The 15,857-nt window shown below is 42.6% G+C and overlaps 1 protein-coding gene across 1 annotated transcript in view; it reads left to right on the top strand.

Annotated features, from left to right (window-relative positions):
- Positions 1 to 15,857, top strand: part of VPS13B (vacuolar protein sorting 13 homolog B) — a 928,263-nt gene that overhangs the window by 499,899 nt on the left and 412,507 nt on the right. The window contains exon 22 of the mRNA XM_084621078.1: positions 10,387 to 10,514. Coding sequence (XP_084477204.1) covers positions 10,387 to 10,514 — 128 coding nt within the window. The remainder of the gene's footprint in view (positions 1 to 10,386; positions 10,515 to 15,857) is intronic.

The following is a 15,857-nucleotide window of genomic DNA, read 5'->3' as shown; positions in this document are numbered from 1 at the left end:
TGTTGGTTCCTTGTGGAGTTGCCCCGCCAAATCTACATGGTCCTGGGACTCTTGGGCTTCAGAGTCAGGCTTCCCATTCTCCTGTTCCACTTCACCTGAGGGAGTCCAGAGGCCACCAGTGGACCAATATGCCTACCAAAGTCGGCACGTGCCTCAAGGCCAGGATGGAGGCCCCTGGCCCAGCACCTACTGGCCACTAATGTCTTACCCATACCAATGCTGCCTGGGGCCCAGTGGGAAGCTCCTTGCTCCCATAGGTCTCACTTATTGTCAGCATCAAGAGCAAGATCCACTACTTGTTCAGCATTAGTGATTGCAGACCAGCCACAAGTCCAGACGTCTAAGTTTCCCCCTTCCTGTGGAGTCACTGGAATTTCTTCATCTGGACACATTGCCCAAGGAGCAGGATCTGCCTGTAGTCCAGCCAACAGCTTATGTGGTGTTGGCTGGTTTGTCCTCTCCTTCAGTCCTAGAGGACTTCAAGGTATACCAGGACCTGTTACGTCAGGTTGCCTCATCCCTGGATATTCAGGTGGACTTACTGTAGGAGAATATCCATAAACTTATGGGGAAATAACTGTGATGGGTTGGATCACAGAAACCCCCTTTGGGACTGCCATCTGATGTCCTGAGACTATTCCTAACCCATTTTCCCTGCCAGCTTGGGACTCCAGAACCTTGCGTCTTTGAGCCAGATATGTGAGCCTGCTACAAACATAGACCCCAGTCTGAACCGCATCCCCTAAAAGCTGCAGGCTTAACTGAAAACAGCTTAAGAAGCGTTCCTGTCTCCAACACTCAGATGCCCAGCTCCCAATGGGGTCCAAACCCCAAATAAATCCGTTTTACCCTGTATAAAGTTTATACAGGGTAAACTCATAAATTGTTCGCCCTCTATAACACCGATAGAGAGAGATGCACAGATGTTTGCCCCCCTCCCCTCCTTCAGGTATTAATACATACTCTGGGTTAATTGATAAGTAAAAAGTGATTTTTTTTAAAATACAAGAAGTAGGATTTAAGTGGTTCCAAGTAATAACAGACAGAACAAAGTGAATTACCAAGCAAAATAAAATAAAACATGTAAGTCTATGCCTAATACAGTAAGAAAGTGATTACAGAAGAAATCTCACCCTCAGAGATGTTCCAGTAAGCTTCTTTTACAGACTAGCCTCCTTCTAGTCTGGGTCCAGCAATCACTCACACCCCTGTGGTTACTGTCCTTTGTTCCAGTTTCTTTCAGGTATCCTTTGGGGGTGGAGAGGCTATCTCTTGAGCCAGCTGAAGACCAAATGGAGGGGTCTCCCAGGGGCTTAAATAGACTTTCTCTTGTGGGTGGAGACCCCTTCCTCTCTCCTATGCAAAATCCAGCTCCAAGATGGAGTTTTGGAATCACAGGGGCAAGTCACATATCCATTCATGACTCAGTTTTTACAGGCAGCAGCCATTGCCCACATGCTATCTTAGACTCAGACTCAGATATTGAGGTCAGAAGGGACCATTGTGATCATCTAGTCTGACCTCCTGCACAATGCAGGCCACAGAATCTCACCCATCCACTCCTGCGATAAACCTCTCACCTATGTCTGAGCTATTGAAGTCCTCAAATCACGGTTTAAAGACTTCAAGGAGCAGAGAATCCTCCAGCAAGTGACCCATGCCCCATGCTACAGAGGAAGGCGAAAAAACCCCAGGGCCTCTTCCAATCAGCCCTGGAGGAAAATGCCTTCCCGACCCCAAATATGGCAATCAGTTGAACCCTGAGCATGTGTACAAGATTCACCAGCCAGATACTCAGGAAAGAATTCTCTGTAGTAATTCAGATCCCACTCCATCTAATATCCCATCATAGGCCATTGGGCCTATTTTACCATGAATAGTTAAAGATCAATTAATTGCCAAAATCATGTTATTTCATCATACCATATTCATTCTATTAGTGTCTATGTGATAAAAGCTTTATAAAAAACATTTCAAATCCAATTTTTAATTGCCAATCAAACATTCAAAATCACAAAAATTTCATTAGAAAGTTTTAACTCAGTGTCTTGTAAGTGTGGAATCATGTAATTAGCCACAAGAGAAAATAAATGTTCTGAAGCAAAATTTAATTTATGATGCTGATCTATGCAGAATACTAGAAAATATACATTCTTAGTAATAGTAAATAAAGACCACATATATGTGAAATAATGAAGTGGCCTAAATCTTTGAACAATTTTCAAATGTTTTCACTATCTATGATGTCATAGCCATATCTGTAATATCCACTGTAAAGGCATATTTTCTGTCACTGCTCCTTTTCAAATACATAAATTCAGTAACAAAATAGCAATTAAAAAAGCACTAGAATTAGAATGCCAGATTCTGATTTCAGTTATGTCAGTGAAAATCTTGAGTAATTCTACTGAATAACTGGAAAAATACAGGTTTCAGAGTAACAGCCGTGTTAGTCTGTATTCGCAAAAAGAAAAGGAGTACTTAATCATAGAATCATAGAATATCAGGGTTGGAAGGGACCCCAGAAGGTCATCTAGTCCAACCCCCTGCTCAAAGCAGGACCAATTCCCAGTTAAATCATCAAACTTTAGAGACTAACCAGTTTATTTGAGCATGAGCTTTCGTGAGCTACAGCTCACTTCAGCTGTAGCTCACGAAAGCTCATGCTCAAATAAATTGGTTAGTCTCTAAGGTGCCACAAGTACTCCTTTTCTTTTTGGAAAAATACACACAGACACACAGAGTTATTATATATACTTCCTTCCCACACCAATGTTGACACATAGGGTGGAAACCATCTCTTCCATTCATCTCTGTCATTTGTTGCTGCTTCCATTTGCTCTGTGGTGTTCACTCAACTATTCTGCCTTTCCTGTTAAGGATTCTTTTTAAGGTTTCTCTAAGGCGGGGTCCCCAAACTTTTTCGGTCATGCCCCCACCTTACCTGGGCTGCGCCCCCACTGGGAGCCGGGTCCAGAAGTGGGACCAGAGCTGGAAGCGGGAGCTGGGGACTGCTGTGGGGCCAGAGGTATGGCTGGGAGCAGAGCCACAGCTGGCCTTGGGGCAGGGCTGGAACAAGGCAGGTGAATGTCTCCAGGAAGACTTCTTATGTAGATTGGAGTCTTCCAAGAGCCATTGTCAGTTAAGTGTTTCTTGATTGGGCACTTAATTTGCACATTCCTTTCTCAAGAAACCGACCAAATGCTTTACTAAGGTTACTTGAACTCAAACAAGTACACAGCCAGTATTCATAACTTTGAATACAAAATCGATACATGCATACACCTAGAATGAATATATTTAGTAGATCATAACCTTTACCGAGATATGTTACACGGCATATGTAGCATAAAACATTTTCCAGTTATGTCATATATACATTCATAAGCATATTCCCATAAAACATTATGGGGTGCAACGTCACAATAACTTATGGGTAAACAAACTCCGATAAATGCAAGATGACTTCCTCAACTGGTTGGCTATGGCCAAGTTTGAGGAGCAGTTGCCTGAGGCTTCCCAGGCTGAATTTCGGGCATTTGTTGCTGAGGGCTGCTTGGTGGTAAAAACCTCAATGCAGTCTTGCCATTGATGTGGCGGACGCTTGGGCCTGGGCTATGGCCTTGGCAATTACTATGATCAGGGCTTCTTTGCTCCACAACTCAGGGATTCTATTGGATGTTGCAGTTTGATGTCAGAACTTTGTTTTCAAACAAGACTGATGAAACCCTGCATTCCTTTAAGGATTTAAGGGCTCCCTTCAGGTCTCTGAGGATATACATGCCACCCGTGTAGAGATGTCATTACGGGCACAGCAACAACAGCCACACAGACCACAGCATCCCTTTGTATAACCTTTCCCCTGAGACAGCAGGACTGCCCCAGGAAGAGTGATAGGTCTCACAAGAGGAAACACTGAAGCTCAGGGCCCGACCACTTTGCGCACCCTCCTTTGGCAGCTGCTAAATGCCCATTTTGACTCATTGGTTCAGAGCTCTGTTACAGTTGTTTTTCTTTGTCCCTCGATGTCCCCCCCTATTCCTTTGGGGACTGACTGTTTCGTTTTTACAATGCCTGGATCTCGATAACATCTGACAGCTGGATCCTAGACACTGTCAGATTGGGCTACGCCATCCAGTTCCTCTCCACACCCCATCTCCCTGTTCCTCTTCAGGGACCCCTTTCATGAAATACTGCTTTTCAAGCAGGTCAGCTCTCTGCTAGAGTTGGGAGTGGTGGTAGAGATTCAGTGAGAACACTGTGATCATGGGTTCTACTCCGAATATTTCCTGATACCAAAATCCAAGGGCAGGATGAGGCCCATCCATAACCTTCTCAGCATAACAGTCTCAACAAGTTAATCAAATACCTGAGGTTCCACATGGTCATTCTATCAACTATCCTCCCTGCTTTGTCTCAGAATGACTGGTTTGCTGCTCTGGACCTTTAAGATGTCTACTTCCATGTGGCCATTCGGCAGAGTGACAGGAAGTAACTTTGCTTCATGGTAGGAGACTGCTGTTTCCAGTAAATGATTCTCCTGTTTGGTCTCACTTCTGGCCGGCAGGTCTTCACTCAAATGCATGGCAGTGGCCATGGCGTACCTCAGGAGGAAGGGAATCCATATCTCCCCCCTCCTCAGTGACTGGTTGCTGAAGGGCAGCTCCAGAGAGGAGATTCTCGCCACATCCACACCCCATTATGCTTACTCGACCGTTTTCTAAATACAGTAAAGTCAACCTACAGTAAAGTCAGACTCAGCAAATAGAATTTATTGGGGTCCTGTTAGATTCCATTAAATTGAGGGCATTCCAGGAGATTCAGCAGCTGTGCCTCAGTTTGCAATCACAACCATCCATAACTGTGTGTGCCTGAGCCTGTTGGACCACATGTCTGCTTGTACCCAGGTCATCTATCTTGCCAGGTTAAACCTTTGTCCTCTTCACATGTGGCTTAGGACAGTTTACCGCCCTGACCTGTGTTCTCTAGACAGGTTGGTTCACCTTCATCCATCAGTCCTGGAGTCCTTACACTGGTGGGAGTCCCCATGCAATGTGTTGCAGGAGGTCCCCTTCACTCAGCCCTCTCTGACCAAGTCAGTGGTTACTGACACGTCCCTTTTGGGTTGGGGAGTACCTCTGGACTTGCTATGGAGGCAGGGTCTGTGGTCAGAACATGAGGCCTCGCTCCATACCAACCTGTTCGAACTTTGGGCCATCCACAATGCATGTTGTGCATTCCAGGACTGCATCAGGCATTCAGTGGTTCACATACTAACACGGAAAATACCACTGCAATGTACTATGTGAACAAACAAGGAGGCGCTCATTCCAAATTACTCTGCTTGGAGGTGATCAGCCTGTGTCAGTTCTATATTGAAGAGGAAATCACCCTTATAGCTGTCCACTTACAGGGGTCCAGAACCATCTTGTGGATCATCTCAGCAGAGTTTCTCTCTGAATGGTCCCTTGGTGAATCCATGTTGACTGTTTCTGATCACCTTCCTCTCCTCCAAGTTCTTCAAAATGGATTCCTTGAGGACCTGCTCCATTCTCCTTCTTCCCTTTTTTAAAGATGGGCACTATATTTGCCTTTTTCCCAATAATCCGGGACCTCCCCCAGTCGCCATGAGTTTTCAAAGATAATGGCCAATGGCTCTGCAGTCACATTAGCCAATTCCCTCAGCACCCTCAGATGCATTGCATCCAGCCCCATGGACTTGTGCATGTCCAGCTTTTCTAAATAGTCCTTAACCTGTTTTTTCATCACTGAGGGCTGCTCACCTCCTCCCCATACTGTGCTGCCCAGTGCAGCAGTCCGGGAGCTGACCTTGTCCGTGAAGACTGAGGCAAAAAAGCATTAAGTACTTCAGCTTTTTCCACATCATCTGTCACTAGGCTGCCTCCTCCATTTAGTAAGGGTCCCACACTTTCCTGACCACTTCCTTGTTGCTAACATACCTGTAGAAACCGTTCACATCCCTTGCTAGCAATTCCAATTATGCTTTGGCCTTCCTTATTACACCCTTGCATGCTCAGTCAATATTTTTAGACTCCTCTCTAGTCATCTGTCCAAGTTTCCACTTCTTGTAAGCTTCCTTTTTGTGTTTAAGCTCACCAAAGATTTCTCTGTTAAGCCACGCTTGTTGCCTGCCATATTTGCTATTCTTTTTGCACATCGGAATGGTTTGTTCCTGCACCCTCAATAAGGCGTCTTTAAAATACAGCCAACTGTCCTGGACTCCATATTAGCCTCCCAGGGGATCCTGCCCTTCAGTTCCCTCAGGGAGTCAAAGTCTGCTTTTCTGAAGTCCAGGGTCTGTATTCTGCTGTTCTTCTTTCTTCCTTTTGTCAGGATACTGAACTTGACCATCTCATGATCACTGCTGCTCAGGTTGCCACCCACTTCTACTTCCCCTACCAATTCTTCCCTGTTTGTGAGCAGCAGGTCAAGAGGAGCACGACCCCTAATTGGTTCCTCCAGCACTTGCACCAGGAAGTTGTCACCAACACTCTCCAAAAACTTTCTCGGTAGTTGTCCAAGAGTTCCTACTTAAGAATAGGAAGACCAGAACGGCCTAATTGGCTAAGTGGAAGAGGTTTTCCATGTGGTCTTTGGCCCGTGGGAGCCATCTGGTGGAGGCTTCCATCCAGGACATCTTGGAATATCTGTTACACCTTCAGGAATCAGGCCTAGCATGCAGTTCTCTGAGAGTGCACTTGGCAGCAATATTGGCACTTGATCCCCCTGTCTAAGGAAAATTGGGTTTCTCCAATGCCATGGTGACAAGATTTCTGAAAGGGCTCCTTCACCTGCATCCTCCAGTCTGAGAGATCGTCGTCTTGTGGGACCTGAACACTGGTTTAGCACCTCTAACGGATCCTCCTTTCAAGCCCCTTGCTTCCCATCCATTGCCTCTCCTATCTCAGAAAACTGCATTCTTGATAGCCATTACCTCTATCAGGAGGGCATGTGAGTTGCAGACCCTGAAGGCTGCACCTCCTTCCATGCAGTTCTCGAGACACAAGGTTATAGTTTGGCCACACCTGAAGTTTGTATCCAGGGTGGTCTGTCAGTTTCATTTGAACCAGGTGGTGTATTTTCTCGGAGGAGCAACGGTTCCATATGCTAGACATTAGACACTGTCTAGTGTTCTATCTGAACAGAACTGAACAGTTTCATGCCTTGCCTCTTCATGTCATATGCAGACCCCATAAAGGGATATGTAGTCTCTGCACGAACCATCTCTAGATGGATAACATCTTGCATCAAGACTGATTATGAGATAGCGTCAGCTACGCCTCCTCAGCAGATATGTGGTCTGCACATACATTTGCAGACCATTAGGCAATTGTTGCTTCTTCCAGAGCTGATGCTAATATCAGCAGAGCAGTCCTGTGATCCTTACTCAAGTACACGCTGAACCCCGCCTCCAGATTGGGGTACTGCTCATTAGTCACCTACTTGGAATACACATCTACATCTACTCAAAGAAGATGAAACAGTTACTTTCTGTAACTGTGGTTCTTCGAGATATAATGCAGACATGTATTCCACAACTCACTCTGCATCCCCTCTGCATTGGAGTCTTCCCCTGGATATTCAGTGCGAAGAAACTGAGGGGGGTCAGGGCAGTGCTACCTATTATAGCTAGAGGAGGGGCTACAGGCATGAGCGCCTCCCCTGTACAGATACTGCTAAGCAAAAGTCTCTGGCTCCGGTGGATGCACACACCTACTTGGAATGTCTGCAGCACATCTCAAAGAACCCACAATTACAGTAAGTAACCATTTCTTACCTCCTTTCATCCTAACTGCCATTGCAATGTCCTGCTCTATAGTCTCCCATGTCTTTTTTTTCTCTTTCCGTTCCAGTATAACCCAAATGCTGCAAGCAAAATTATCTTTCCTTCCCGCTTTTCAGACTGTCTCTTCACCTTTTCTTGATTTCCTTACCTACCACATAAAATTCAGCTTTCTCTCTTTTTTCAAGACAATCCATAAATTACAATCTATCAAATTTTTGAAATTGAGTTTTTAAATGGATTTTGCCAAAATTATTAGCCAGCCATAGTTTTTTTTACCCTCTCACAGCTTTTTACCGGAAAAAAATATCACAGATAAATTTCTAAGAGCTCATGCTGTTGCCTCAGTGTCTCCCCCTCTCTTGCCCTTGCCCCTTTTGGGGTGCTTTAGAATGTGATCTTTTGCCTTGTCCCTATATTTTCAAAGATGATTGAAATTGTCTAATGGCCAAACTTCTCTCAGAAGGGCACACAGTCAGATTTTGCCTGATTCAATTTGAAGATGCATGTGCGATGGAAGGAGGCAGTTGGTTGCTTTTTGGCAGAGTTTATATGCTCCAGACTGCTATAGGTATTAGAATTCTACTGATTTTAAATTCATTTTAAAATGAACTAGAAAGAATTATTAATTTATGCCTACAATTTTCTCTGGTCGTTCATGAATGGGGTAGAATAGAGAAGTTGAAGAAGCTGAGTACATCGAAAGATGTTGCAAAATCTCAAAGGGATAATTTAATATTTGTTGTGGAAAATGCATATAATTGCTACTCCTGCTGAAAAAAAAACATTATTTGGTGGGTCTATGTAGCAGGATCACTGCCTAATAAGCTTAGGGTAGTTCTGCAGTGGCCTTGCTTCAGTTTCCTCTTGTGAGGGTTTGGCTGATCCAGTGGCTTGGCCCCCCAGCTAAGACTTTAATGAAAGTCCCCCGATTCTGGACTATACCAGTCAAAAAGACCAGTACAAAAAACCCAGAGTCTATATCCCAGCCTCAAGCTGAGTACAGCCCCTGCATCCTGAGGGGCTGGTCTGTCTAACACCCTAGACACTCTTCATAAAGCCCTCTGGTTCAGTATTCAGCCACTCCCAGGCTCTGTTCAGACTGTCCCTGTCAGCCCTTCCTGGGCTCCTTTGGGTCACTCCTTACTCTTTCGCTGAGCAGCAGCTACCAGGGCTTTCTTCCTGGAGGGTTCCTCCTAATCTCTCCTCTACCCCACTCCACCTCTGAGTAGGGTTACCATATGTCCAGGTGTTCTCGGATATGACCTCTTTTTTGTTCCTCCAATGTCCGTTCAGGTAGATTTTTGGTATATGAACAAATGTGCATGATTTTTTCTTGCTCATCCTGTTTCCAACATTGATTCTGGTAGAACTTCAATTCCTGGTGTGCCCTAATAGTGACGTGTGTGTTTACTGGATTTGCCACCATTATTTCTGCTGCTGCCTTCAGACCTGGGCAGTTAGATAGCAACACCCAGCTCTGAAGAGAGTGCCGCCGCCATCAGCTCAGAAGTAAGGGTGGCATGGTATGGTATTGCCATAGAAACTGTACCCTCCCCCTCCGGCTTCCCCTCCCACCAGCAGTATCCTCTATTGGGGAACTTGAAAGAGAGTAACCCTTCCGAGGACTTTCTTTCCCTAAGAGATCTAATTGAGCCACATGACCCATAAAATCATATGATCATTCCAGCTCTCACCACTCAGGGAGGTAAGCTAATTGTGTCACAGGTGGGGCTGAGACCCATCTCCTCTTAAAGGGCCAGACATTCTGACAGTCTGGTAGTTTGATTCTGCTGGGCATACTTGTAAATTAATTCCTCGTTTAAATCATTTTTATATTCACATGTTATAACTAAATTAAATATATTATTAATATAGTATGGTGCAGTTACTTTTTGTTTTTTCCTTATTAGAAAATTTTATTTTTTGCAACATTTTATGATGCTTTTTATGCATTTTAGAATTTTCTTAAGCCCATTAGATTTTTAAAAGTTTAGGAACAATATTTAAATGATGGTTTAGTTTTCTTGAATATTTTGGCATGCTTGCTGAAAAACCTTTCCTTAAATTAATAATTAAAGATACCAAGTCAAAGACTGAATTTTAACGTGGACACTGTCTTGTTCTTTGCAACAAGTTTACAGAACTAAATCTTTGTTTAGATTACCCAGGCAGCAAATTAAGTGGAAAACTTATTACTAGTACATCATCAAATATGCCATCACATGTTGAAAATGGACTTTAATTGCTTAGGTCAAGCATGCTTCATAATATTTTTTAGCAGCTTATGTTGGAAAAATTTAGGATGTCTCTAAATGCCGTTAAAATGTTGAATTTCTCACCACAATTAATTGATAGTATTCCCTTCCCAAGCTTAAATCTAGTAAATAAAACAATACTCATTCGCTCAAGTTTCTGCTGTACAGTGTAAACACTGAAATGCACATTTTGAATTCGGGAGCGGAGACAAACTATTTATAGACCTTAAAGAAAAAAATAATGTACTGTCAGTAGTACTAGTAATCAGTTACTGAGTGAAGGTACATATCATCCAATTAACTAGTGTATGTTGTTTGCTTTAGAATCTAGGCCTTTGTCACTTCCATTGAAACCCATGCTGACCTCATCTGAGAGCTGCAGAAGTCCTGAGGAGAAAATGAAAGAATTTATTGGAATAGTGTGGAATGCAGTTAAACGCCTTACACTTCAGGTAAGATGAAAAGGGAGTGAGAAAAGTTATGTCTTCCCACATTTTATGATACTTTTCATGCACTTTAGCACTTTTAAAAAAATATCTGTAAAAACAGCTTCCCAGTTTTATTATCGTATTTTACTTTAAAAATACTAGAGACTGAAAATTGAAATATGGCTGTTTGGTAAATTCACCAAGGATTCATAGAATTTAAAATATGTGTATTCGATGGACTTATCTTTCTACTTAACTTTAAAAGGAGAAGAATCTTGAACAACATTTGTATGAAGAATTAAACTTTTTTTATATCACACATATGGAGGTCTTGCACCAGCTTTAATTGGCCCCACAGAGCAGTTTTCTTTCTAAAAATAAACTATTTGAGTGCTTTTAAGTATGGAAATAGTATGTGTAATTAATACAGTCATAGTGGTATCTCATCTACTTAAATTTTTGCCTCTTTGTCAAGATAACAAGTAGACCGCTCAGACTAAACTGTACAATTCTGTATAATCTGCATAAATTTGAGCTTAATAGAAGCAATGCTTTTTTATAACCATGTACATATATACCCCCCCACACACAAATAAACTATGTTAAAAGAATGTTACTAAAGTTGCAAAGGCAAGCATTCAGAAGTTATGAAATGCCTCAATTAAGGTTTCCTGTGTAACTTTAATTCAACTCCCTTGTGTGCACACATTATGATACAGTCTTGAAGTACATGATCACATACATTTTTCCCCTAGCCAGTATCATTTCTCTCCCTGAGTCCTAGCTCCTTGTCAAATCTGTTTTTCATCCCCATGTGTGCGCAGAGGCAAACGTGTATGTATATACATACGTGCGCATGTGTACACATGCACACTGACACTCAGAAATTATCCAAGGTTAGCATAATATTTGTGGAATGCCTAACAGATTTTTTCTTTATTGAGACCATTCAATGGTATAAAATATGACAGCAACACATTGTTCATGTACTTAAAAATTATTATTGGGGAAGCATAACCATTGGATCTTCCATTACCCCTTCTGCATACCAATTTATTCACTTGTATATCACCAAATACCAATGCCTTCACTTTATTTATTCCTTACTCAGAGAAGACTCTCATTGACTTCATTATAGGATAGGGTGTGAAAATTGGAGTTTTTCTGAATAAGGGCGGGCTTCAGGATTGTGGCTTAATACATAACCTCCCGAAGTTGATGGAATACTATCTATTGATTTCATTGGGCTTTGAGTCAGGTCCTGGGTTCATAGTTTCTAAGCAGATTTGTCTCTCCACTCCCCATTTTCATTTTCACCAGTGGGAAAGAGGACAGCTGGAAAAGAGGAGTCAGAAATTTCCTTGTAAGCAAAGTATTTTTATGATGTGTTAGTACAGGGTACAACACAATGAGGCCCTGATTCTGGATTGAGGCATGAAGGTTCTATTGCAATACAAACAGATGATGATGATAATAAAGGAGTGAGTTATAAATGAGAGAATTGGATGATGAAGGGCATGGGGTTTAGGGGTATTCAGAAGTGTTAATTGTCTCCTCTGTCTGAAATTTCTCTTGCTGACCTTCTCTGTTTTATCAATAACATTTCTGGGGGTTTGCAACCAAAGTATCTGCCAGGAAAATGAAATGTTAGCTCATGTGTTGAGGTGTATGAAAGATATTGATCAATTAAAATAAATACTCAGTTTTTCATTTTTGCAAAGAAGTAAAAAATGTTGGAATTATGTATTGTCTGGGGTTTTTTTGCAAAAATTAAAGGAGGTTGTGCAAATAGATTTGTGCGTTCTCAAAAAAAAATTCTGCAAGTGAAGATAAACTGTTGTATAACAAACATGTATTAGCTCAATTCCTTGATGTTAGGATGTTGGCAGATTTTTTTAATGCTAGATCCACTTTCTTATTTTTCAAATAATTTCTTATCTACAGTTTGTAATTTTGGTTATATTTTTGTGAGACAATCAGATGTCTTCTGATTTTGAGTGCCATGAATATGAAACTATATTATTTATCTATTTTAATATTGAAATAGTTCTGTAAAATCACAAAACACTTTACAGAAATAAAAAGGACACTGTTGTCTCACAGAACTTAGCACCAGATTTTTAAATGTAGCTAGCTGCCTAAAAATGTAGATTGGTGTCTAGTGGGGTTTTCAAAAGTACCTAAGATCCAACTCCCTTTGTGACTTGGGCACCTAAACCCTTTTGAAAATCCCATTAGGTACCACATATCTGCATCTTTAGATGCCTAAATAACTCTTAAAAACTTGGCCCTTAGACTCTAGGCTCCAATCCTGCAAAGACTCACACATGCTTAATTTGCTGCCCTGCACATACTCCCATTTGAAGTCAATGGAAACTCTCACAAGGCATGAAGCTAAATGTGTGCAAGTCTTTGCAGGATTTGTGTCTAAGTGTACTGTCCTGCAAACCTTTACTTCTGTGAGCTGCTGATGTAGATATTAAGAAGATCATGTACAGTCAGTGTGCTCATTTGCATAAGTAAGAATTTGCAGGATTAGGACCAATATAAGACAAAGGAAATGAGGGTAACTGGTAAAGAAAAAGGATAGGAAAGGGAGGGTCACAAGTTAGAACAAACAGATAATGTGTGCCCTATTATACAAGAATGTAAGAATGGCAATACTGGATCAGACCAATGGTCCATCTTAACCCAGTATCCTGTCTTCCAAGAGTGGCCAGTACCAGATGCTTCAGAGGGAATGAACAGAACAGGACAGTTTATTGTGTGATCCATACCCTGTTGACCAGTCCCAGCTTTTGGCAGTCAGAGGTTTAGGGACATCCAGAGAATAGGGTTCCATTCCAGACCATCTTGGCTTATAGTCGTAGATGGACCTATCCTCCGTGAACTTATCTAATTCTTTTTTGAAACCCAGTTATACTTTTGACCTTTACGACATCACCTGGGAATGAGTTCCTCAGGTTGACTGTGAGTGAACAAGTACTTCCTTATGTTTGTTTAAATGTGCTGCCTATTAATTTCATTGGGTGACCCCTGGTTCTTGTGTTATGTAAAAGGTTAAATAACACTTCCTTATTCACTTTCTCCACACCACTCATAGTTTTATAGACTTCTGTCATATCCCTCTTAGTCATCTCTTTTCTAAGCTGAACAGTATCAGACTTTTTAAGTCTCTCCTTATATGGAAGCTATTCCTTACCCCTGGTCATTTTATTGTCTTTCTCTGTACTTTTTCCAGTTCTAATATATCTTTTTGAGATGGGGAGACCAGAACTGTATGTACTATTCAAGGTGTGAGCATAACATGGAATTATATAGTGGCATTATGATATTTTCTGTCTTATTAGCTATCCCTTTCCTAATGATTCCGATAATTCTGTTAGCTTTTTTTTGACTGGAGCTGCACACTGAGCAGATGTTTTTCTTCAAGTAGTGTCCCTTTAGATACTCCACTGTAGGTGTATCTGTGCTCTTGAGCCTCAAATCAAAGATTTTAGGTGGCAGTGTCCTTTCAGCCCCCACATGCGCTCTCCCTACCTTGTGGTCTGCCTCAAGGCTATCTAGCACTGCCCAAGTGAACCCCCCTCAGTTTGTTTTGGACCACCTTTGGCCTTCAAGAGCTGAGCAGTTGTCCCTTCCTTATCTGTGTAATTAGCATAAGTAGTAGTTGTTTTTGTTTCTTTTGTTCTCCTTAATAGTTAGTGTTTCCTTTTTATTCCTTTGGAAGGAAACACTAGCTATTAAGGAGAAGGGAGAAGAAGAAAAAGAACATTATGTTTCCTATACTTTATGGAGGGAATCTCCCACTCCTCCAGGGGAAAGAAGAACTTTCTTCTGTGTTCCTCACTGCTAGAGGGTGATAGCCCCTCCAGGGACATCCCGACTTCAAGAGGTGCCTCTCTGCGAGGAGTTAATTCCTGTAACAGACAGACACTGTCACTGTGACTGGAATCTGGGAGAGTCCCATATCCTTCAGTAGTGCTTCCTCTGCCACCAGCTAAAGCTGAGGTCTTGCAAGAACCAGGAGCTGAAGTTAAAACTCCTCCTTATGTAAAAGGCACTTCAGCTTCCAGGAGCCTTCACAGATCATTCCCAGAGCCTTCAACTTCAAAAGGGGTAGAGTTATGGAAAAGACCAGCAGATTTCCCCATAAAGGCTTGAGGGAAAGGGCTCCAAACTGAATCATTGGCCAGCCAGAGAAGTTCCCCAGTGAAGTCAGCCACCTTGGTACTGGTGGCTCCAAAGTGTAGTACCTAGAACCATCAAGGTGCCTCCACTGTGAGCGCTGCCATACCACCTAGAGATGCCAGAGGCTCAGTCTCTGAGGCAGTGGTACCGTCCTCTAAGGACAAAGACAAATACCATATTGCCTCTAAATGAGGGGCACCGAGAAAACCTTTGGTACTAGGTGCGGCAAAGCTCCAATCTAGGAAGCACTCTTCACTTTCACAACTATCAGTGCTGACAATGTGCCACAGACTCTCTTCCGTGGTACTGAGTGAGCCAACAGTACCACAAGAGTTCTGGTACCCTAGAGACCTGACAGTTAGGAAAGAATGGCAATCCCCATTCCTCGGGCCTAGGGCCCCTGTACAGAGCACATCCCAGCACCCAGTATCACCCTCAGCAATGGGCTGTGTACCATCAATACCGTGGTCAGCGCCACTCTTACTCAGTGATGAGTCTGACAGTGACCAGGAGAATGTCATTTCCCTGGCCTCTCATCATGGTCTGCCATCACAATATAAGGGGTGTCCTCAATTCCATGAAGCTGACCCACGTTTCTGGTATGAGCGCAGATTACCCTAAATGAGGTGGCAGATACACATCACAAGCTAGTGTATTTTCTGCACACCATCTCCATGTCCCGAATTGCCCTCCCAATTAATGAAGCGATTTTAGATCCTGCCAAAGTCATCTGACAGACACCAGCCTCCATCATACCAACCTAAAAGAGAGTTGACAAAAAATAATACATCCCTCCCAAAGAGACAGACTTCCTGTTTCAATGTACACAACCCAACTCCATTGTAGTGGATGTGGTTAATGCATGAGTCAGGTAACATTATGCCAAGTTGACCCCATGCAAATGGGATTGGAAGAGGCTAGATATCTTTGGGAAGAAGGTGTATTTATAGTTACAAACTACCAAGCTGTCATGGCCAAGTATAATTTTATTAATTATAGGAAACTCAGTGCGTTTCTGGAACATTTACCAGAGACACAAAGGGAGCAGTTTTAGGCCATTGTCAGAGAGAGTCAGTTACTAGCCAGAACTGTGCTACAGACGGCACTCAATACAGCTGCTACAGTGGCCCACTAAGTCTCCACAGCAGTGGTATTGAGGCTGGCTTCTTGGCTACA

This window comes from Lepidochelys olivacea (assembly GCF_965140295.1).
Source record: "Lepidochelys olivacea isolate rLepOli2 genome assembly, chromosome: 2".
Taxonomy (NCBI): domain Eukaryota; kingdom Metazoa; phylum Chordata; order Testudines; family Cheloniidae; genus Lepidochelys; species Lepidochelys olivacea.
Note: the sequence above shows the minus strand (reverse complement) of the source record. Positions and strands in the feature narration are given on the sequence as shown.